The sequence below is a fragment of the Paralichthys olivaceus genome, chromosome 13 (assembly GCF_024713975.1).
Source record: "Paralichthys olivaceus isolate ysfri-2021 chromosome 13, ASM2471397v2, whole genome shotgun sequence".
Lineage (NCBI taxonomy): Eukaryota > Metazoa > Chordata > Actinopteri > Pleuronectiformes > Paralichthyidae > Paralichthys > Paralichthys olivaceus.
The window spans coordinates 502,087-522,989 of record NC_091105.1 but is presented as its reverse complement, the minus strand read 5'-3'; the positions used below and the strand labels follow the sequence as shown (position 1 = coordinate 522,989).

The following is a 20,903-nucleotide window of genomic DNA, read 5'->3' as shown; positions in this document are numbered from 1 at the left end:
CATTTTGATCATTTTGTCTTTTTAAATTATTTCCTTCAGCTGTCGTTTGATATTTTGTGTCTCAGTCACTTTATTGAACATTTTGAAAACACGACATTAGTTTCACTGGTTTCTTCTGTAAACATGAATCTGTCGCTAACACGAACTCTTCACAGGTTTCTAACGTCAGTGGAGCCGTGGCATAAAGGTCCCGCCCATACACACACTCTCAACCAATCACTAGTCAGCTGTCAATCATGACGTCTCCGCCTGATTTTATATCATCAATAACTAATTAAACCAAACTGATGAGAAACACTTGAACAAACATCAGAGACGAGAACGAGCTGAACGACAGAAACATCTGACAAACATTTATTTAACGTCTACTTTGATTCTTTAGTTTGGTTCATGTCCCATCTGCTAACATGGAGGAGGTTTATGAGCTGTACTGCAGCCAGACACCAGGGGGCGACAGAGACAGCGTCTCTTCAAGGAGTTGTCATGACGTCCATCTTTATTTACAGTCTGTGGGAAAAACTGGAAGAAAAAACTGGAAGAAAAAGACTTTGACTTTCTGGACCAGAGTGAAGAGCAGCAGAACACTTTACATTTAAATCAGATTTCCAGATGAGATCGATGTGTCAGGATAACGTTAGCCTAGCTTAGCATGAAGGCAAATAAAAAACAACATTTAAACCGATGAATGTTCCGTCTCTCGATTATTTATCGTCCAAAAACAGAAATGTAAAACCAGTTTTATTTGCAGGAACTTTTTCTGGTTCACAGCAAAGTTACAGCTCTTCACTGTATTTCTCTGTCATCACGTTCTTATCAAACAGAAAACTGAAGCCTCACCTTCAGATTCAGGCTCAAATGTGTATTTGCTACAAACCAGCACCTTGAAAAATAAAGATCTGAGTTTGTCAGAAAACAAACGGTGCTCAGGCTTCAGGAGACGCCTCAGGAGGAACCATCACGTCGCTCCGGGCTGTCGTCTCAACACAAACAGAAAATACAGAATCCATCCTTAAAGACTCTCAGTGGCTCTGACCGCTTCCTTTGCACCGTCTCGTGGTGGCGTCTGCACCGAAGTCTGTGACTCGTGTTTCTTCATGTGGTTGCGGTAGATCCTGGCTCCACTCAGGTTCTTCTTGCAGATGTCGCAGAAGTACGGCTGGGCGTCTGAGTGCATGTCCACGTGGTAGGTGAGCTCCAGAGCGCGGCTGAAGCTCTTGCTGCAGAGCGGACACTGGTAGCGGACTCCTGAGTGTGTCAGCAGGTGGGTCTTGAGCGAGCACTGCTGTTTGAAGGTCTTCTGGCAGACGGAGCACTGGTACGGTCGCGCATCGGTGTGCAGCCGCTGGTGCCGGCGCAGAGCGCTGGAGAAGGTGAAGCTCTTCCTGCAGTCGGTGCAGGTGTAGGGCTTCTCTCCGGTGTGAATCCTCAGGTGCTCCGTCATGTGAACCTGCTGCGTGAAGCTCTTCCTGCAGGTGGGGCACTGGAACGGACGCTCGCCCGAGTGAATCCTCAGGTGTTTCTGCAGCGCCGACGCTTTGAAACAGTCACGACTGCACACGGGACAGCAGTGTTTCCCTTTACCGTCCCCGCGGCCGTCCGCCGGCGTCTCCGAGCCGCTCGTTGATTCTGGGGAAGAGGAAAAAATGTTTTATCTTTTTTTTCAGTTAAAGCTGAATGACAATGTGCTTCTTTTCTATTTCTTCAACTTCCAGCCTGAAACTGGTCAATAAAATAATGATAAAAAGAATTCTCATAAACTTCCAGTTTGAGAATCGGAACTAATTCTGCTTGTGTCCGTTCCTCAAGGTTTAATTCAAGTCAATGCAACAAAAAAGACGGATGAAGTCAGACTGATTCCAATGTTTGATTTGAACCAAACATCCTGAACGACACTGACAGAGAACTGAGGAGAGAGGAGATGAGGGAAGGAAGAGAGACGACAAGTTAAAGGAGGAAGTAAATAACGTAAGTGAAGAAAAATAAGGTTGATAAAAGTAAGAAACTAAGTTTAGTGATTCTTGAATCTGTGACGAACCTGTGAGTGGCGGCCTCCACTCCTCTTCCTCTCCATCAGAGTTTATCAAACCGCTGACGTCTCCGTCCTCATTTCCTTCCCCGTCGTCCCTCTTCAACACCGAGCGGTCACGGTCGTCATGGTTACCAGGCAGCGGGCTGGATCTCCAGGTGAAGGACTCGGCTGTGGAGAAATGGTCTCCTGAGTCCTGGAGGATCAATAAAAACCTGATGTCAGCACAGAGGACAGGAAATGTTTTATCAGAACAGGTACATTTCTCACCTGGTCATCCAGACCGTCTTCTTCCTCCTCCTCCATCTTCATCCCTGTGTTCTCCTCTGTCTCCTCCTCCTCCTCCTCCTCCTCCATGGTCTGCATGTTTGACCAGAACTCCTGAAACAGAACACAAAACTTCAAATTCACCTACAACCCCTTTGCTTTTGTTTTGTTTCATACATCAGCCGAGCCACAGGTCAGATTCACATCTGATATCATGTCGTCTTTGTTTCTCATGTCTCTAGATTTGTCTTTCTGCTGAAAACACTGGTTGTGTCCTTGTTCTCAACTTGTACAAAAACACGTTTTTATCATGAGACTCATTTCTGTGACACGAGTGCATCGTCTCAAACCTCTGTGGGTGTCGCACCTTGTCGGCGGGGTCGGCGATGAGTCCGTCCCTGATGTGAATCCTCATGTGTTTGCGGAGCAGGCAGGGCCGCAGGAAGCTCTTGGAGCAGATGCTGCAGGAGTGAGGTTTGTCGGACATGTGGATCCTCACGTGCGATCTCAGGTTGGCGGCGGTGGTGAAAGTCTTTCCACAAGCTGAGCAGCAGTGATGCTTCTTCATAGCATCGATCTCAATGTGAAAATGAGAAGATGTGAGGTTTATATACAAGTTTGAATGATTTCCTGAACTGATTTTTATCATACGTCACATGTCGATTACTTCAGAGTCTGTTAAACAACCAACAATCTTCAGACCCAAGTTCACAGCTCTTCAAAATAAAAAGCTCTGAAATCCATTTCAAGCATTACAGAACAAAATGAATGTTGGGCTTTTACTTTGAAGACAAATTGCCAAACAGGAAGTGATTCAATGAATATTGTCACCATCGTCATCACACTGATGTTCACTTCTCAATAAAACAAGAGGCTGGAACCAGACGCTCACCTGGTGGACGCCTTGTGAAGGCGGCCACTCGTCGGGGGCTGTGGCGGCGGCGGCGTGTCCCTCCTTGCTGTGGATCTCCTGGTGCTTCCTGAACACTCTCTGTACAGAAAATCTCTTCTGGCAGACATCGCACTCAAACGGTTTTTCTCCGGTATGAGACCTGACGTGCTCGCTCAGCCGGGACGCTCTGGTGAAACCGCGGCCACAGGTGTCGCAGGTGAAGTGCAGCACCCTCTGGTGGAAGTGCTGGTGCAGCTGCAGCTTCTCAGCGGTGGAGAATTTCTTGTGGCACAGGAGGCAGCTATGAGACGTTTCCCCCTGATGAGACAATGTGTGATTTGTTACATGTTTCCTCCCTTCACAAGGGTTTGATGAGGACATCTTACATCTTCAGTATTTAGAAATCGTTTGTGTCTGCACCCACTCCCAATAGTCCTATATGATACTGTCAGCTAGAAGATAAAACCAATAACCTAAACTAAAGTCACCGACTCATTTTTAATATTCCAGATAGGAAACACTCCACTCCACCTAAACATTGAATTTGTCGTAAGGCAACAGTCGCCTCTTTTGCTTTGAGGTCGTTTTCGGTTCTTGTCACCAAACATTGAGTTCAGGAAGCTTCACTCACCCTCTTTGCAGCCTCGAGCACATCTTCTTCCTCGGCATGTTTCTGCAGGTGTTTCCTCAGCAGCCCCGGCCGGTTGAAGCTCTTGTGGCACAACGAGCAGGGGTGTGGTTTCTGTCCCGTGTGGAGCCTCACATGATCCCTATAGGACGACGGTGTGGAGAAAACCTTCTCACAGAACGAGCAGGAGCGCAGGTTCTCCTCTTTGTGGGTCTTCTGGTGACCGCTGAGCCCGGTCCTAGAGGCAAAGCGCTTGGGACACAGCGGACAGGAGAACGGCCTCTCGCCTGTGTGCATCCGTTCGTGTTGTACAAGGTGCCGCCGCTGAACGAATCCTCGCCCACATACCGAGCATTGGTGGGGCTTCTCAGCGGCGTGTCCGAGCCGGTGCCTCCGCAGGCAGCCCAGCTGGGCATAGCTGACCCCGCAGATCGGACAAGAGTACGGCTTCTCACCGGTGTGGACGCGCTGATGCACTGTCACGTTTATCTTTTTGCTGAAGCGCTTCCCACACACGGAGCAGCTGTGCGGTTTGTCGCCTGAGTGCGCAGCCATGTGGTCCGCCAGGCGGGACGGACGAGCAAACTCTCTGCTGCATACTGTGCAGCGGTGACGGTATTTTGACTGACAGCTGCCTTGTTTTGAAGCAGGTTCGTCTGGATCTGTCGCTTCTCCTGTAGAAACGACACGGACACGGACATGAGTATCTCAAAGTGACTCCACACACACTCAGGTGATGACTCATCTTGCTCCTGTACGTCTGGCTTCTTAAAGCTGTCTGCAGAACATCAAGACTCTGATTCACACCAACTCAATACCAATATAATTATTATTAAAATAAGTGGGGCAGGATCCCACAGATATGATTCAAACAGGACGTCCTCCTGTACCACAGCACCAGATGTGGCTCAGAAAGAAAGCGTTCCCCGGCAGCTGGAAGACTTTTATGGTGAAAGAAACAGACGCCAGATGTTTTGATGCTAATTAGACAGTTTTAGATGAAGGAGAAAGTCTGAATCTCTGACCTTGACAGTCTGCTCCTCTTTGTTCTGCTTCAAATTTCACTCCATTCATCTCCTCATCCTCTGGACCTCTGGGAAGAAAACAATGAGAGTCAGTCACTTCCTGATCAGATCGACAGCTTATTCAACATTAAAAGTGTGTGTGAAGCTTGTTGCTGTTCCTGAAGAAGAAGTCGACAAGATGTGGCTGAGAGCTCTGGAAAAACCTTGAAGGTAGAAATCTGATTTGTTTTGACCATAAACTGTTTGGATTTTTCCAGTCCGAGTTTGGATCAGAAGAAATAATCATCACGTAGAAATCTTGGTGTGGGATTTAGAAAAGCTTCACTGTTACACTGTCCACCTCTCGCCCGAATGTTCCTCACATGTTCCTGTGGTGAACAAGTCTGACCTGGACAATCTGCTGCTGCTGCTCACATGTGAAAAACAAACTCCACAACACGTGTGGACACACATTTCTGGAAATGTTCCAGTTAATGAACCGATATCTTCTAAAGAAGACTGGTGTCTGCTCTTATCACCACAAACTCTCTTCGTCTTCTTAGTGTATGACGCTACTTCTTCACCTGCGGAGGATCTGCTGTGTTCTCACATCAAACTCTGCTGACTTTCTACAGACTTCATACCAGGCGGCCAGACAGAGAAAGTCTACAGATAGTCTGGAGCCTCTCACTCGGACTTTTGTGTTCACGCATGCACATCCTCTGGAGAAACTACGGAGGATCTGCAGAGTTCGGCTCACGTCTGAAAGCAGCTTACCTTAACATTTGTGCCAAATTTGAATGGATACTCTACAGATGTGCTAAAGATAATGTCTTCATGGGGTCAGAGTGACCTTTGACCTCCAAAAATCCAAAAGGTGAGTGTTTCTGCCAAATGTGAGAATATATATATATATATATATATATATATATATATAAATCACATTACAACACAAGGCTGCCATGATCTTCAACCTCCGAAATGTAATCATTTCATCTTTGAGTCTGAACAATGGTATTACATTTGAAGAAACCCCCTAAAGCGTCCGTCAGATATCGTGCTCACAAGGATGGGACAGGACAACCCGGAACACACAGGGACATAAATACAGTGGAAATGAAGAATCAACAGTTGGAAGATGAAGCTGAAGGAAACTTCAGAAACATGGTCAGAAGTTAAATAGCATAATCAAAACTAAGTTATAATTATAATTTAGCAGAAGTTGAATGTTGAACAAAATTCCATAATTAACTGAAATACGATGATTTAAAAACTTTAAGAGAAAATGCAAAACATAAATGATCCTACAAGATGGAAATAGAAATAAACTGACAGACATCCGTTTTAAAATCACTCAATGTTTAATCTTGTGTTGGAGAGGTCAGTTATCACGGGAGTCTATGGAGCGGCTGATCAACAGGAACTGGAATCTGTGACGTCTTCTTCCTCCTTGAGGTTTCACAGCAGCTGCCATCCAAAGCGTTATTCTTCTTTGTTCGGTTTATTGGCAGGCGGCCACGGACGCCAAGGTGCATTATCGCCACCTAGTGTGTTCATCTCCCTGCTCATCAAATCTTTTTAATATTTCCTAAACAGCCTTTGAGCCGCGCCCCCCCTCCCCCATCACTGAATCTATATCAAACAGATCTGTGACATCAAAGGAATTCCATGGTTATAACCCTTTGATGTTGGTGCTTCCATCCCCTCTAGAACTGAGGAGAAGAGAACGACGGATGAAAACTATGGGATGAAGCAGAAGATGACCGTGTCTTGTACACGGACATCCAGAGCATCAACACTTGTTGATGACTGACTCAAAGGAGCAGAGAAAGACCGTGGACTCTGATGCCTGCGACGCAGCACAGTGAGCAGCTGGAGGAAATCAAACAGCTGACACTAAGGGTGAAGGAGCTCAGTGAAGAACTGGAGACAGTGAAAGAAAAGTTCCAACAAAGTGAAGACTGGAACAAGGAGTTATCAAATGCCGTGGCTTCAGAGGCAGCGAAGTACGAAGATGAGCTCCGACTGATTAACACGAATCTAAGAAATTCAAATCTGGAGCTAAGTCAAGAACTGAGGACAGTGAAAGAAAAGTTCAAACAAAATGAAGACCAGTGGACAAAGTTAACTTCAACGGCCTGCAAGGATGCAGAAGAACTCAAGCAGCTGAACACAAGTTTGAAAGAGAAATACCAGAAGCTCAGTGAAGAACTGGAGACGATGAATGAAAAGCATATAATGGTGAAAGCCCTGTGCAAACAGTTAGATACTGGAGCAAATCAAATCCAACAGGTTAACAAGAGGCTGGAAAATAAAAATGACGTCCTCCAGTTGCAGTTGTCTGAGATGCAGAAGACCATACAGATGCTAGAGGAGATGCAGGTCGGCCAAACCACCAATTATGGCCCCGACGAGCTGCCTGGAGCACCACTGAAGAAGAAGAAGAAGAAGAAGAAGCTGTGGAGGAGGTTTTTTACACTTCTTCATTCGTGGCTAAAAACAATCATGGATACAGCCACAAGCTGCAAAAAGCAGGTTGAGCCTTAATTCGCTCAATTTGAGAAAGCAGCACATGACATGAGATCAATCTGAGGCTTCACTTTCAACGAAGTGATGCGGACGTACATGAATAAACCAAACAGGTTTTAACGTCTATAAAAAGACAGATGCCTCAGTGAGTCATGTTTGATCAAATACTACTTTACTGTTTTATTTGTTTCTATTTGTTATTGCACATCACAACATTTCTCTAGTTTGTACACATGGATGCAAATTAACCAATTATATTTTCAAAATAAGAAACAATTTGTTTATTTTAAGTGATTTATCTTTTATTTTCTTTCACATATTTACAGTAGTTATTTAATATGATGAAATAGTTTTTAACTGCTTACTTGTCTAATTGATAGAACCCTCAGTTACTAAAATTATAAAAGCTGCAGACCAACAAAACACACTTGTTACATTTCATTAAAAATCCTCTCACACTGAGTTTAACTCTAAAATCAGGTTTTCACTGAAAATCAACCTCAGAATCAAAGTTTTCACCTTTCTCGTTGTTGTGTGTTGTGAAATTCAGTTCGCTGGTTGATGAGGAAGAAATTGAAAAAGTTAAATTAAAACTATTTCCAAGATCAAAATACAGACTCGGTTAATCGATCACCGGATCTGAAACATATCGTCAGACTGTGAATTCATGTCATTGAGCTGTAATGAGTTTAATGCTAAGCTAACTGTTAGCCTGCAGATCAATAACCTGCACAACACAAACACACTGAACACGAAACGTTACCGGAGTTTTCTGACGAGAGGAAACGAGCCAGGCACCGGGAACCAGCGCCTCCTGACGGGGTCAGCAGCCAGGAGCAGGCGGAGGTGGGACAGCTAGCGTTAGCCTAGCGTTCTCCTGGCGTTAGCTCAGCGTTGTCAAGGGGTTAGCTTAGCGTTATCACGGGGTTAGCTTAGCGTTATCAAGGGGTTAGCTTAGCGTTATCACGGCGTTAGCTTAGCGTTCTCCAGGCGTTAGCTCAGCGTTGTCAAGGGGTTAGCCTAGCGTTCTCCTGGCGTTAGCTCAGCGTTGTCAAGGGGTTAGCTTAGCGTTCTCCTGGCGTTAGCTCAGCGTTGTCAAGGGGTTAGCTTAGCGTTATCAAGGGGTTAGCTTAGCGTTCTCCCGTTGCTGTGCAGCTTAGCTCCACCGCTGCTGTGCCGGTGAACTCGTTTCTTCTTCGGTGGTGTTTGATTTAAATATATGAAAGTTAAAGTTCAGCTCGTCACGTGACGTCATGTCAGAACTCATCGCCAGGGGGCGCAGCTGACGTCAAACATGACGAACATGTTGCACTTGAATGTGAATGAGACAAGTACTCTAAGTATTTCCCCGACATCAGTGGTACTGTCACTGAGTACTTCATAAGTACTCTAAGTATTTCCCCGACATCAGTGGTACTGTCACTGAGTACTCTAAGTATTTCCCCGACATCAGTGGTACTGTCACTGAGTACTCCAAGTATTTCCCCGACATCAGTGGTACTGTCACTGAGTACTTCATAAGTACTCTAAGTATTTCCCCGACCACAGTGGTACTGTCACTGAGTACTTCATAAGTACTCTAAGTATTTCCCCGACATCAGTGGTACTGTCACTGAGTACTCTAAGTATTTCCCCGACATCAGTGGTACTGTCACTGAGTACTCCAAGTATTTCCCCGACATCAGTGGTACTGTCACTGAGTACTTCATAAGTACTCTAAGTATTTCCCCGACATCAGTGGTACTGTCACTGAGTACTTCATAAGTACTCTAAGTATTTCCCCGACCACAGTGGTACTGTCACTGAGTACTTCATGTTCTTCAGATAGTTTGAGATCTGCAGCTTCTCGTCTGAGGGAAATCGATGTTGTGGCTCGGTCACTGGTTTGAGTCCCGGCTGGTCTCCGGTCTCTCCGTCCCATAGTGACTGTCTCTCTCACACTCGACTCAGCAGCAGGTCTGACGAGTTCATTCATCAGGGAAGTAACAACAGACCTGACTGACCGCTCTGCCACAGGGGGCGCTCACGCACACTCAGAGCCATTGGCTGCTGTAAAACATCCGCAGCGGCTCCGCCTTCCTCATGTTCCTACCAGACACGCGACCACAAGAGGAATCGAACATGTGACGTCTGTTTCACTGGAGATTTAAACATTTCACGCAGCTTTAATAAAAACAATCTGTGGGACACATCTTTATTCTTCTTCCTCAAACATGAATTCATAAATTATAAGTTGAGACAAAGTCATTGGATAATTCCAATAATTCATCTGTGACATAAGCATCATGACCCGGGGTCAGTGTTGGACCGACTCGAGTCTGAACAGACAAATGTTTCAGCATCTGACGAGCACCACAGAGAATCAGCGTCTCTGTGTCTTTGTGCTTCCACGTGTGTTTGACGTGACGATGACAAAGTAAAGAGCACAAACATTTAGAAAACAGCTGAGAATGAACGCTCCGCTCTCTCGCTCTACTGTTTCTTCTTCACCACGTGGGCACAGTCATATTTGCCTCGGACCACGGTGAGTTTCACCCCGGGCAGGTCCTGTGTCCTCCCGCCCTGCACCAGCACCACATTGTGCTCCTGCAGGTTGTGCCCCTCCCCGGGGATGAACACCACCGCCTCCTTCCCGTTAGACAGCCGCACCCGAGCGCACTTCCTGTTGGCGGAGTTGGGCTTCTTGGGCTTTCGGATCATGGTCTTCAGGATCACCGCTTTAAGCTGGGGACGGCCAAACGTGGCACCGACGGCTTTAGGAGGCGGTTTGGGCTTCCCCTGCCGGTGCATCTGGTTGAGGGTGGCCATCGTCCTGGAGAGGAGGGGCCCAGTCCAGGCAGAGGCATGATGGGAGGCTGCAGGGAGATAACTCATTTTAATATAAAACATTAGATGCACTTTGATAAAACACTCATGATGTAAAAAGAGAAACAGGAAGTGATGTGAAATGAACATGTTTGTGCTCATTCCTGTAACCTGACAGTTCTCAGCAGGTGAACCTCCGCTTCCTGTCTGCCCCGCTTCCTGTCACTGCACTGGACACACACCACCACTGAAGCCGGTTTAATCTCATTCTGTGAGAAACACTACTTGAATGTATAACACAGGATATTCATCCAGTAGTTTAGTGACATCCTGCTAACTAAAGCTGCTGTCAGACTAAAACCAGACTCCACAGTTCCTCCGTATTTTCTCCAGAGGAGCGAGTGTGAACGCAAATGTCCAAGTGAGACGCTCTGGATTATCTGCGGACTTCATCCGCCCGACCTTGTTGTTTAAAGTGTGTATGAGCTTCATCCTGCGGTCGGCATCACATGACCGTGGTACCGTGGTCACCGCAGAGCGTCAGTTCTAGTTACACATTTCTGTGATCGATCGTCTCAACAGAGCGAAGCTCAGCAGAACTGAAGGTTTGTGAACGTACCTTGAAACAGGGACGTCAGCAGCGGCCTCAGGCTCCACAACGAACACATTTCTGATCAGCTGCTGTCGTCAGCTCACAGCTGATGGTTCTTGAAGCAGATCTCAGTTCTGCTGCTTCAGGTCTGAAGGGAACGTAGAAACACAGAAACACGTGAGAGAGCTCCTCTCCCCTCCTCTTCATCACACGCGTCATCAAAACATGCTACTGACGTCACCTCTGAATAATAAAACTGTCACGTGGTGAATCGACTTATTACTGTTACAACATGGGTTCAAAGTGTCACTACATCCAGTCAGGACCGGTTCTACACGAAGCTACGTGCTACATGCTAACCTCTAGTTCTGACCTGAGCTAACTAGTTCTAACCTGAGCTAACTAGTTTTGACCTGAGCTAACTAGTTCTGACCTGAGCTAACTAGTTCTAACCTCAGCTAACTAGTTCTGACCTGAGCTAACTAGTTCTGACCTGAGCTAACTAGTTCTAACCTGAGCTAACTAGTTCTGACCTGAGCTAAACTGAGGTTGCACCTTGAATGAAAACTGGTTCTATCTGAAGCTACATGCTAGCCTGTGCTAAGCTAACGGACACAGTGCAGAGGTTACGTGGATTTAGCCACAAACCTGCTGCGAGCTCCGGAGAAACTCCTCCAGAGAACCGGACACGACCCGAGAAGACAACCCGGAGACTAACGGGCTTTTATTGATTGATCGAGTTTTTAAATGAAAGAAAAATCATTAACTTTGAATCTGAGCGTGAGGGACTCGAACCTGTGATACCCGGAAGTTACTCTGTCACCCGGAAGTTATTCTCACAAGCTTTTCTTCTTCTGTGCTCATTACCGCCATCAAGTGGTACAGAGCGTGAATCACAGCCACAAATACAGATAAATCCAGAATATGACGATGAGTCACGAGTGTTTTTATAAAATCATTTACATTCATCCAGTTTTTTCATTTCTACCAATCAGATGGTTCTTTTCTCTGTGGACTCGAACCTGTGACATGATCCGCTGGCGTCACACTTTCCTGCTTTGAAGAATGTTTAGTTTTAAATATTGTTGATTTGTTATTTTACTCTTGTTACTAAAGTAAAAGTTGTTTTTTACAAAAACATAAATTATAAAATCTACTCTGTCATCTCCTTCACATTAAAAGCTCTGTGTGTTGTGTGTTGTGTGTTGTTTGTTGTGTGTTGTGTTGTTTGTTGTGTTTTGTGTGTTGTGTGTTGTGTGTTGTGTTTTGTGTGTTGTGTTTTGTGTGTTGTGTGTTGTGTGTTGTTTGTTGTGTGTTGTGTGTTGTTTGTTGTGTGTTGTGTGTTGTGTGTTGTTTGTTGTGATTTGTGATTTGTGTGTTGTTTGTTGTGTGTTGTGTGTTGTTTGTTGTGTTTTGTGTGTTGTTTGTTGTGTGTTGTGTGTTGTTTGTTGTGTGTTGTGTGTTGTGTGTTGTGTGTTGTTTGTTGTGATTTGTGTGTTGTTTGTTGTGTTTTGTGTGTTGTGTGTTGTTTGTTGTGTTTTGTGTGTTGTTTGTTGTGTGTTGTGTGTTGTTTGTTGTGTGTTGTGTGTTGTGTTTTGTGTGTTGTGTGTTGTGTGTTGTTTGTTGTGTGTTGTGTGTTGTTTGTTGTGTGTTGTGTGTTGTGTGTTGTGTGTTGTTTGTTGTGTGTTGTTTGTTGTGTGTTGTGTGTTGTGTGTTGTTTGTTGTGTGTTGTTTGTTGTGTTTTGTGTGTTGTGTTTTGTGTGTTGTGTTTTGTGTGTTGTTTGTTGTGTGTTGTTTGTTGTGTTTTGTGTGTTGTGTTTTGTTTGTTGTGTGTTGTGTGTTGTTTGTTGTGTTTTGTTTGTTGTGTGTTGTTTGTTGTGTTTTGTGTGTTGTTTGTTGTGTTTTGTGTGTTGTGTTTTGTTTGTTGTGTGTTGTGTGTTGTTTGTTGTGTGTTGTTTGTTGTTTGTTGTGTTTTGTTTGTTGTGTTTTGTGTGTTGTGTTTTGTTTGTTGTGTGTTGTGTGTTGTTTGTTGTGTTTTGTTTGTTGTGTGTTGTGTGTTGTTTGTTGTGTTTTGTGTGTTGTTTGTTGTGTTTTGTGTGTTGTGTGTTGTGTGTTGTTTGTTGTGTGTTGTGTTTTGTGTTTTGTGTGTTGTTTGTTGTGTGTTGTGTGTTGTGTAATTCATCTGTGAGGGCCGAGGACTCATCATCGTGTGGGGGTCAAAGGTCAGCCGAGTATTTGTAACGCAGTACTTGTACTGCTGAGATAACGCTGAGCTGGCTCAGCAGGTCTCTGTCACTCAGTCACCAGCAGGTGAGCGTTGAGCTGCAGCTCCGTTCAGCCGCTCTCACTCAGTCTGAAGATGAAGACGCTGCAGCTCCTCCTGGTCGTCGCAGCAGCGCTGTGTGCTGCCGGCAAACCGATGAGCAAGGCAGCGGGCGCCAACAAGCTGCTGCTCATCTCCTTCGACGGCTTCAGGTGGGACTACGACCAGGACGTGGACACACCGAACCTGGACCAGCTGGTGGTGGACGGGGTCAAGGCCAAATACATCACCCCCCCGATGCTGACCATGACCTCGCCGTCCCACTTCACCACCATCACCGGTAACACAGCATCAAATGATCAACATGAATATTATCATCACTGTTATGAATGAAGATTATTATTATTTTTATTAGAACAGAATTCTTAATAATTAATAATTCTTCAATCAACTTACAGAAAAGTTTTCTCACCTTTATTATTGATGCTACACCAGTTACATTACAAATCATTATTAACAGTGTAGTACAAGTACAACGGAGGTAGTATCAGTAAATATGTTGTACAACATATTTGACTTCAGTAAAAGTACTGCATTGAAAACTACAGTAAAACCATGTGAGAATTATAAAGTAGGATTTGTTGAACAGTGTTGAAGTGGAAACTGTGAGACATGAAAAAAGAATCATGATCAATCTGTCCAGACTTTCTTTTTATTATTGATCGACTACACGTCCCAGGTCAACGTCAGGTTCATGTGGTGTAAAGCTCCAGTGTGAGATTCAGGTGAAAGTGAACTTTGAACTAGAAATGAAACGCAGAAGAATCCTCACGATGTTTTCACTAGTTTGTTTCATCTAAATTGTATGAATTGTAGTTTTCTTTACCCCGGAAAAGACCTTTATATTGAAATACTTTATATTTAAAAACTTTATATTGAAATACTTTATATTTAAAAACTTTATATTTAAATACTTTATATTTACATGGAGGGGACCCTCTCTACAGAGGCCGCCATGTTTTTTACATTAGTCCAGACTGAACAAACTAAAACCTTTTGAGTTTTATACCTTTAAACTCAGTCTGATATAATAATATAATCATAATACTTCAAATCACTGATGCAACATTAGAACAGCAGCAGATCACTGAACACATTGTGGGATTTATTCTAAATGTATTTTCTATTGAGAATCATTCAAGGTTTCATTTGTGTATAAGATGTAAAACCTTTGTGGCATAAAACTCAGAGGTCAGAAACTTGAGGCAATAAAATAAAACAATCAGATAAAGCTCTGATCCTGTCGAGTAATAAAAACCTGTGACGAACATTAGCAGAGCTGGACGTCGTAAAAAAAGCCTGTGACCAAAGGTGACGGGAACAATCTGTCACTTTACGACATGTTTGTGGTGATAATCACGCCATAGATGATTTTATCTCAGATTTAGGGACACGAGCATTTTGCTGATATGAGCTGAAGGATCGTTAATCAAACACGAGGAAACTAACAACTGAATCGTTTCAGCTTTTATCAGTAAATATGAGGAACATTTCTTTTTAATTCCAGAAGATGAAAATGTTTCCTCCATCACGTTGAGGTTGAACCTCCTGATCCTTCAGTGACGTTGAAGTGAACAGCTTTTGTTCTGTTGTCTTTGCGTTCCTGTGCGACAGGCCGCTGGGTGGAGGACCACGAGGTCGTCCACAACATGATGTTTGACAGCAAGACCAACCTGAAGCTTCCTCACAAAATGACACTGACCAGATCGGCGTGGTGGGACAACGGAGTCCTGCCTTTATGGATCACAGCTCAGAACCAGGTGAGTCATCGAACAGGACCAACGACTGTCCAGGTAAACGTGGGTTTGACAAAGCACCTGGAACATGGCTGCCTCCATTAGTCAACGCCCCCTGGACTCACCTCGTCTGATGATGAACCTCTGATGGTCTAAGACTTGTTCTGAACCACAGACTCTAAATAAAGACGGACACAGGGACGGCTCCGTTGAGCTAAAGTGTCTCAATCATGGTGGCCGGCTGCAATATAAACCCCACCTCCACCATGTTAGCAGATGGTACATGGACCAAACTAAACAACGTAAACGCTCCACAACACGACCACGTTATGAAGTTATCACCACAAGATGGCAGCGTTCAGATCTGGGATGATTTGGCTTCACTTCTGGACAGAGGGACGAAGGAGAATTTTATGTCTAAACTGATCTCACGTTCTTTTCTTATAGGGTCTGAAAACTGCTTCCTTCCACTACCCAGGAGGTGGCGCCAACTACAGCGGTCAGGCGGTAAACCGAGTGCTGGTGGAGGCATTCAACCACCAAGACGATAACGAGACCGAGTGGCGCCAGAACGTTGACACAGTGATGAGCTGGTTCTCTGAGGAAGACTTCCACCTGGTGACGCTGTACTATGGCGAGCCGGACAACGTGGGCCACGCAAAGGGCCCAGATCACGAGGACAGGAAGAAGATCATCAGACAGATCGATCGCACCATCGGTTATTTGAGGGAGGCCATTGATCGGCACAACCTAACCGACAGCCTGAACGTCATCATCACCTCTGACCACGGCATGACCACAGTCAAGAAGCGACCTCAGGTGGATGAGATCATCCTCAACAAGTACCTGAACTTAATCGAGCTCTCCAGCTTCGAGATCCTCGACTACGGCGGATTCGGCATCCTGACGCCTCGGCCGGGGAAGGAGAAGGTGGTTTTCGATGCTTTATCCAACGCACCCAATCTGACGGTCTACAACAAAGACCAGATGCCCGAGAGCTTCCATCTTGGCAAAAGTGAGCGGCTGCCTCCCATCGTGGTTGTTGCAGATCTGGGATTCAACCTGAACTCTGTGAGTTTTACCTGAAACCTTCAGTTGGTATCAAGTTTCACTGTTGTTGTCTCAGGTTGATTCTCTTTTCGAGAAAACTTCTGGGCATCTGTCGCCTAAATCCAGAAATCTGTGTCTCAAGGAAGATCCGTCTTCAGGTTCTGAGGATCAGTCCAGGTCTTTACTTCAGGTTCTCAGGATGAGTCCAGGTCTTTACTTCAGGTTCTGAGGATCAGTCCAGGTCTTTACTTCAGGTTCTGAGGATGAGTCCAGGTCTTTACTTCAGGTTCTCAGGATCAGTCCAGGTCTTTACTTCAGGTTCTGAGGATCAGTCCAGGTCTTTACTTCAGGTTCTGAGGATGAGTCCAGGTCTTTACTTCAGGTTCTCAGGATCAGTCCAGGTCTTTACTTCAGGTTCTGAGGATCAGTCCAGGTCTTTACTTCAGGTTCTGAGGATCAGTCCAGGTCTTTACTTCAGGTTCTGAGGATGAGTCCAGGTCTTTACTTCAGGTTCTCAGGATGAGTCCAGGTCTTTACTTCAGGTTCTGAGGATCAGTCCAGGTCTTTACTTCAGGTTCTCAGGATCAGTCCAGGTCTTTACTTCAGGTTCTCAGGATGAGTCCAGGTCTTTACTTCAGGTTCTCAGGATCAGTCCAGGTCTATACTTCAGGTTCTCAGGATCAGTCCAGATCTTTACTTCAGGTTCTCAGGATGAGTCCAGGTCTTTACTTCAGGTTCTGAGGATCAGTCCAGGTCTTTACTTCAGGTTCTGAGGATGAGTCCAGGTCTTTACTTCAGGTTCTCAGGATCAGTCCAGATCTTTACTTCAGGTTCTCAGGATGAGTCCAGGTCTTTACTTCAGGTTCTGAGGATCAGTCCAGGTCTTTACTTCAGGTTCTGAGGATGAGTCCAGGTCTTTACTTCAGGTTCTCAGGATGAGTCCAGGTCTTTACTTCAGGTTCTGAGGATCAGTCCAGGTCTTTACTTCAGGTTCTCAGGATCAGTCCAGGTCTTTACTTCAGGTTCTCAGGATGAGTCCAGGTCTTTACTTCAGGTTCTCAGGATCAGTCCAGGTCTTTACTTCAGGTTCTCAGGATGAGTCCAGGTCTTTACTTCAGGTTCTCAGGATCAGTCCAGGTCTTTACTTCAGGTTCTCAGGATCAGTCCAGGTCTTTACTTCAGGTTCTCAGGATCAGTCCAGATCTTTACTTCAGGTTCTCAGGATGAGTCCAGGTCTTTACTTCAGGTTCTGAGGATCAGTCCAGGTCTTTACTTCAGGTTCTCAGGATGAGTCCAGGTCTTTACTTCAGGTTCTGAGGATCAGTCCAGGTCTTTACTTCAGGTTCTCAGGATCAGTCCAGGTCTTTACTTCAGGTTCTCAGGATCAGTCCAGATCTTTACTTCAGGTTCTCAGGATGAGTCCAGGTCTTTACTTCAGGTTCTGAGGATCAGTCCAGGTCTTTACTTCAGGTTCTGAGTCCAGTTTATTGTTGAATTCTTCTCCTTGGTGGTTTTGTTTCCCACCAGAGATTCATCGTCTACGTCAACAAAGGGGATCATGGCTATCATAACGGAGAGATGGACATGAAGACCATCTTCAGGGCTTTTGGTCCCAACTTCAGGAGGAACTTTGTGTCCGAGCCGTTCGACAGCATCCACATTTACCCGTTGATGTGTAAACTGCTGCAGATTGAACCGGCGCCGCACAACGGATCCCTGACGGTGACCGAGAAGCTGCTGCTGCCCAGCGGTGAGTGGTATCAGAGTACCTCATGTGTGTCAGGTACTTCATGTATCAGAGTACCTCATGTGTGTCAGGTACTTCATGTATCAGGTACTTCATGTATCAGAGTACCTCATGTATCAGAGTACTTCATGTGTGTCAGGTACTTCATGTATCAGGTACTTCATGTATTAGAGTACCTCATGTGTGTCAGGTACTTCATGTATCAGGTACTTCATGTATCATAGTACTTCATGTATCAGGGACTTCATGTATCAGAGTACCTCATGTGTGTCAGGTACTTCATGTATCAGAGTACCTCATGTGTGTCAGTATTACTTCATGTATCAGAGTACTTCATGTATCATAGTACTTCATGTATCAGGGACTTCATGTATCAGAGTACCTCATGTGTGTCAGGTACTTCATGTATCATAGTACTTCATGTATCAGGTACTTCATGTATCAGAGTACTTCATGTATCAGGTACTTCATGTATCATAGTACTTCATGTATCAGAGTACTTCATGTATCAGGGACTTCATGTATCAGAGTACCTCATGTGTGTCAGTATTACTTCATGTATCAGGTACTTCATGTATCAGAGTACTTCATGTATCAGGTACTTCATGTATCAGGTACTTCATGTGTGTCAGTATTAACATTTAACTGTTGTGTTGTTTTCAGGTGGATCACAGATCACAGCTCCAGTGTCTGTTACTCTGCTGCTGCTGGTCATGTTAACGTGGCTGTAACTGATCCAGGATCAGAACCAGGATCAGAACCAGGATCAGATCCAGGATCAGAACCAGGATCAGAACCAGGATCAGAACCAGGATCTAAAGGGCTTTGATTTGTTCATCCTCATACTTGTGACAACATCATATCTCAGATTTGTGTTTTTCTATTTTATTAAATGATTCAACGTTTTATCTTGATTTGTTTCAGTCGATCGTTTCATTTCTGAAATTAATAAAATGTGTTTTCTTCAGTTTGTAAGATGGACGACTTGTCAGCTCCCAAAAGTGAAGCCAAATCATCTCTATCGCCCCCTAGTGCCTGGCTGCAGTATAGATAATAAACCTCTTCCATGTTAGCAGATGGGACATGGAACAACGATAAATAAATGATTGTCAGTGTTTCTGATCAGTTTGGTTTTTATTAGTTATTTGATGATATAAAAACAGGTGGAGAGGTCATGACTGACAGCTGACACTGACTCATGACTGACAGCTGACACTGACTCATGACTGACAGCTGACTCATGACTGACAGCTGACACTGACTCATGACTGACAGCTGACACTGACTCATGACTGACAGCTGACACTGACTCATGACTGACAGCTGACACTGACTCATGACTGACAGCTGACACTGACTCATGACTCACGACTGACAGCTGACACTGACTCATGACTGACAGCTGACACTGACTCCTGACTGACAGCTGACACTGACTCATGACTGACAGCTGACACTGACTCATGACTGACAGCTGACACTGACTCCTGACTGACAGCGGACACTGACTCATGACTGACAGCTGACACTGACTCATGACTGACACTGACTCATGACTGACAGCTGACACTGACTCATGACTGACAGCTGACACTGACTCATGACTGACAGCTGACACTGACTCATGACTGACAGCTGACACTGACTCATGACTGACAGCTGACACTGACTAATGACTCACGACTGACAGCTGACACTGACTCGTGACTGACAGATGACACTGACACTGACCCTTGACTGACAGCTGACACTGACTCATGACTCACGACTGACAGCTGACACTGACTCATGACTGACAGCTGACACTGACTCCTGACTGACAGCTGACACTGACTCATGACTGACAGCTGACACTGACTCATGACTCACGACTGACAGCTGACACTGACTCGTGACTGACAGATGACACTGACACTGACTCACGACTGACAGCTGACACTGACTCGTGACTGACAGATGACACTGACACTGACTCGTGACTGACAGCTGACACTGACTCATGACTGACAGCTGACACTGACTCATGACTGACAGCTGACACTGACTCGTGACTGACAGCTGACACTGACTCGTGACTGACAGATGACACTGACACTGACCCTTGACTGACAGCTGACACTGACTCATGACTCACGACTGACAGCTGACACTGACTCATGACTGACAGCTGACACTGACTCCTGACTGACAGCTGACACTGACTCATGACTGACAGCTGACACTGACTCATGACTCACGACTGACAGCTGACACTGACTCATGACTGACAGCTGACACTGACTCCTGACTGACAGCTGACACTGACTCGTGACTGACAGATGACACTGACACTGACTCACGACTGACAGCTGACACTGACTCGTGACTGACAGATGACACTGACACTGACTCGTGACTGACAGCTGACACTGACTCATGACTGACAGCTGACACTGACTCATGACTGACAGCTGACACTGACTCGTGACTGACAGCTGACACTGACTCGTGACTGACAGCTGACACTGACTCATGATTGACAGCTGAGGTCGTCTTCATAAACTCCACGTGTGTTTTTCATTTTCATTAAAACTTTAGACTGAGACCAAATGATTTTATTATTCCTTTTATATACTGTGACATCATTCTGACACACACACACACACACACACACACACACACACACAGAACTTACATCATAAAATTAAACATCAGTTGTTTTTATCAGTCTGGAAAAAAAATCAATGTCCAATCGGGTCCGTGCTTCAGCAGCCAATCACAGCAGGAGGTCATTTCCATACGTTGTGGCATTATTTGCTTCCAGAGGCGGAGTCTCCGTGATTCACCATAAAACGATGAGAAAATAAAAGTTCACCTTCGTCAGATGAGACGTGCGGCACGACGAGGTGAAGCCTGATTGGTCCTCCAGAGAACTTTCACCTCGGCTCAGAGAAGACGGATGAGTCCCGTTATTAATGAAAGGCCCTCCACATCTGTGGCGCCGCCTGGTGGTGCGGAGCGGCAGCGGATCATAGGGATGTCTCAGCGTCCACAACTCTTCGGCCGTCCTCGTTCTCCACGTTTATCTGGACGCTCTGCAACTTCTCCAGACTGAAAACAACAACCAGAGATCACGATGATCAGTGTCATAGATACCAAGCCAGCATCAGAACAGCAGCCTTCATCTGGAGACGCCTTAGCAACCACCTTCAACCCCTTAGCAACCACCTTCAACCCCTTAGCAACCACCTTCAACCCCTTAGCAACCACCTTCACACAACATGTCAATAAAGTTTCATACCTGGACAATTATCGAGCAACGTCC

General features: G+C 45.3%; 4 protein-coding genes across 27 annotated transcripts in view; 1 reads left to right on the top strand and 3 right to left on the bottom strand.

Annotated features, from left to right (window-relative positions):
• Positions 1-52: 52 nt before the first annotated feature.
• On the bottom strand, positions 53-8,841 carry LOC109647542 (zinc finger protein 271-like). Of its 3 annotated transcripts, none has more exons than XR_011245831.1 (9): positions 8,110-8,839; positions 4,839-4,906; positions 3,817-4,487; positions 3,186-3,503; positions 2,661-2,870; positions 2,297-2,407; positions 2,036-2,222; positions 838-1,626; positions 53-519 (listed from the first exon to the last, which is right to left on the bottom strand). XR_011245831.1 is itself a non-coding variant. In XM_069536835.1 (9 exons), exons 3-9 carry the CDS (start codon positions 4,885-4,887, stop codon positions 1,010-1,012), a joined length of 2,163 nt encoding a protein of 720 aa, XP_069392936.1. In that variant the 5' UTR covers positions 4,888-4,906; positions 7,866-7,900; positions 8,110-8,841; the 3' UTR covers positions 53-1,009. The 3 variants fall into 3 exon arrangements, 2 of the variants coding, with proteins under 2 accessions (XP_069392936.1, XP_069392935.1); XM_069536835.1 differs by adding an exon at positions 7,866-7,900 and having other exon boundaries at positions 53-1,626; positions 8,110-8,841; XM_069536834.1 differs by having other exon boundaries at positions 53-1,626.
• Positions 8,842-9,526: 685 nt separating this feature from the next.
• On the bottom strand, positions 9,527-11,674 carry mrps12 (mitochondrial ribosomal protein S12). 2 transcript variants are annotated; one of them, XM_069536841.1, is made up of 3 exons: positions 11,539-11,674; positions 10,771-10,891; positions 9,527-10,201 (listed from the first exon to the last, which is right to left on the bottom strand). In XM_069536841.1, the coding sequence occupies exons 2-3, from the start codon at positions 10,817-10,819 to the stop codon at positions 9,819-9,821; spliced, it is 432 nt and encodes a 143-aa protein (XP_069392942.1). In that variant the 5' UTR covers positions 10,820-10,891; positions 11,539-11,674; the 3' UTR covers positions 9,527-9,818. The 2 variants fall into 2 exon arrangements, with proteins under 2 accessions (XP_069392942.1, XP_069392940.1); XM_069536839.1 differs by having other exon boundaries at positions 11,392-11,586.
• Positions 11,675-12,968: 1,294 nt separating this feature from the next.
• On the top strand, positions 12,969-20,268 carry LOC109648137 (ectonucleotide pyrophosphatase/phosphodiesterase family member 7). Its single transcript, XM_069536822.1, has 5 exons — positions 12,969-13,346; positions 14,681-14,826; positions 15,250-15,873; positions 17,380-17,602; positions 18,263-20,268. Exons 1-5 carry the CDS (start codon positions 13,103-13,105, stop codon positions 18,328-18,330), a joined length of 1,305 nt encoding a protein of 434 aa, XP_069392923.1. The 5' UTR covers positions 12,969-13,102; the 3' UTR covers positions 18,331-20,268.
• Positions 20,179-20,903, bottom strand: part of LOC109646463 (sodium bicarbonate cotransporter 3-like) — a 50,061-nt gene continuing 49,336 nt past the window's right edge. For all 21 annotated transcript variants that reach the window (XM_069536807.1, XM_069536802.1, XM_069536813.1 and 18 more), the window contains one exon: positions 20,179-20,689. In XM_069536807.1, coding sequence (XP_069392908.1) covers positions 20,608-20,689 — 82 coding nt within the window. In that variant the 3' untranslated portion in view covers positions 20,179-20,607. The remainder of the gene's footprint in view (positions 20,690-20,903) is intronic.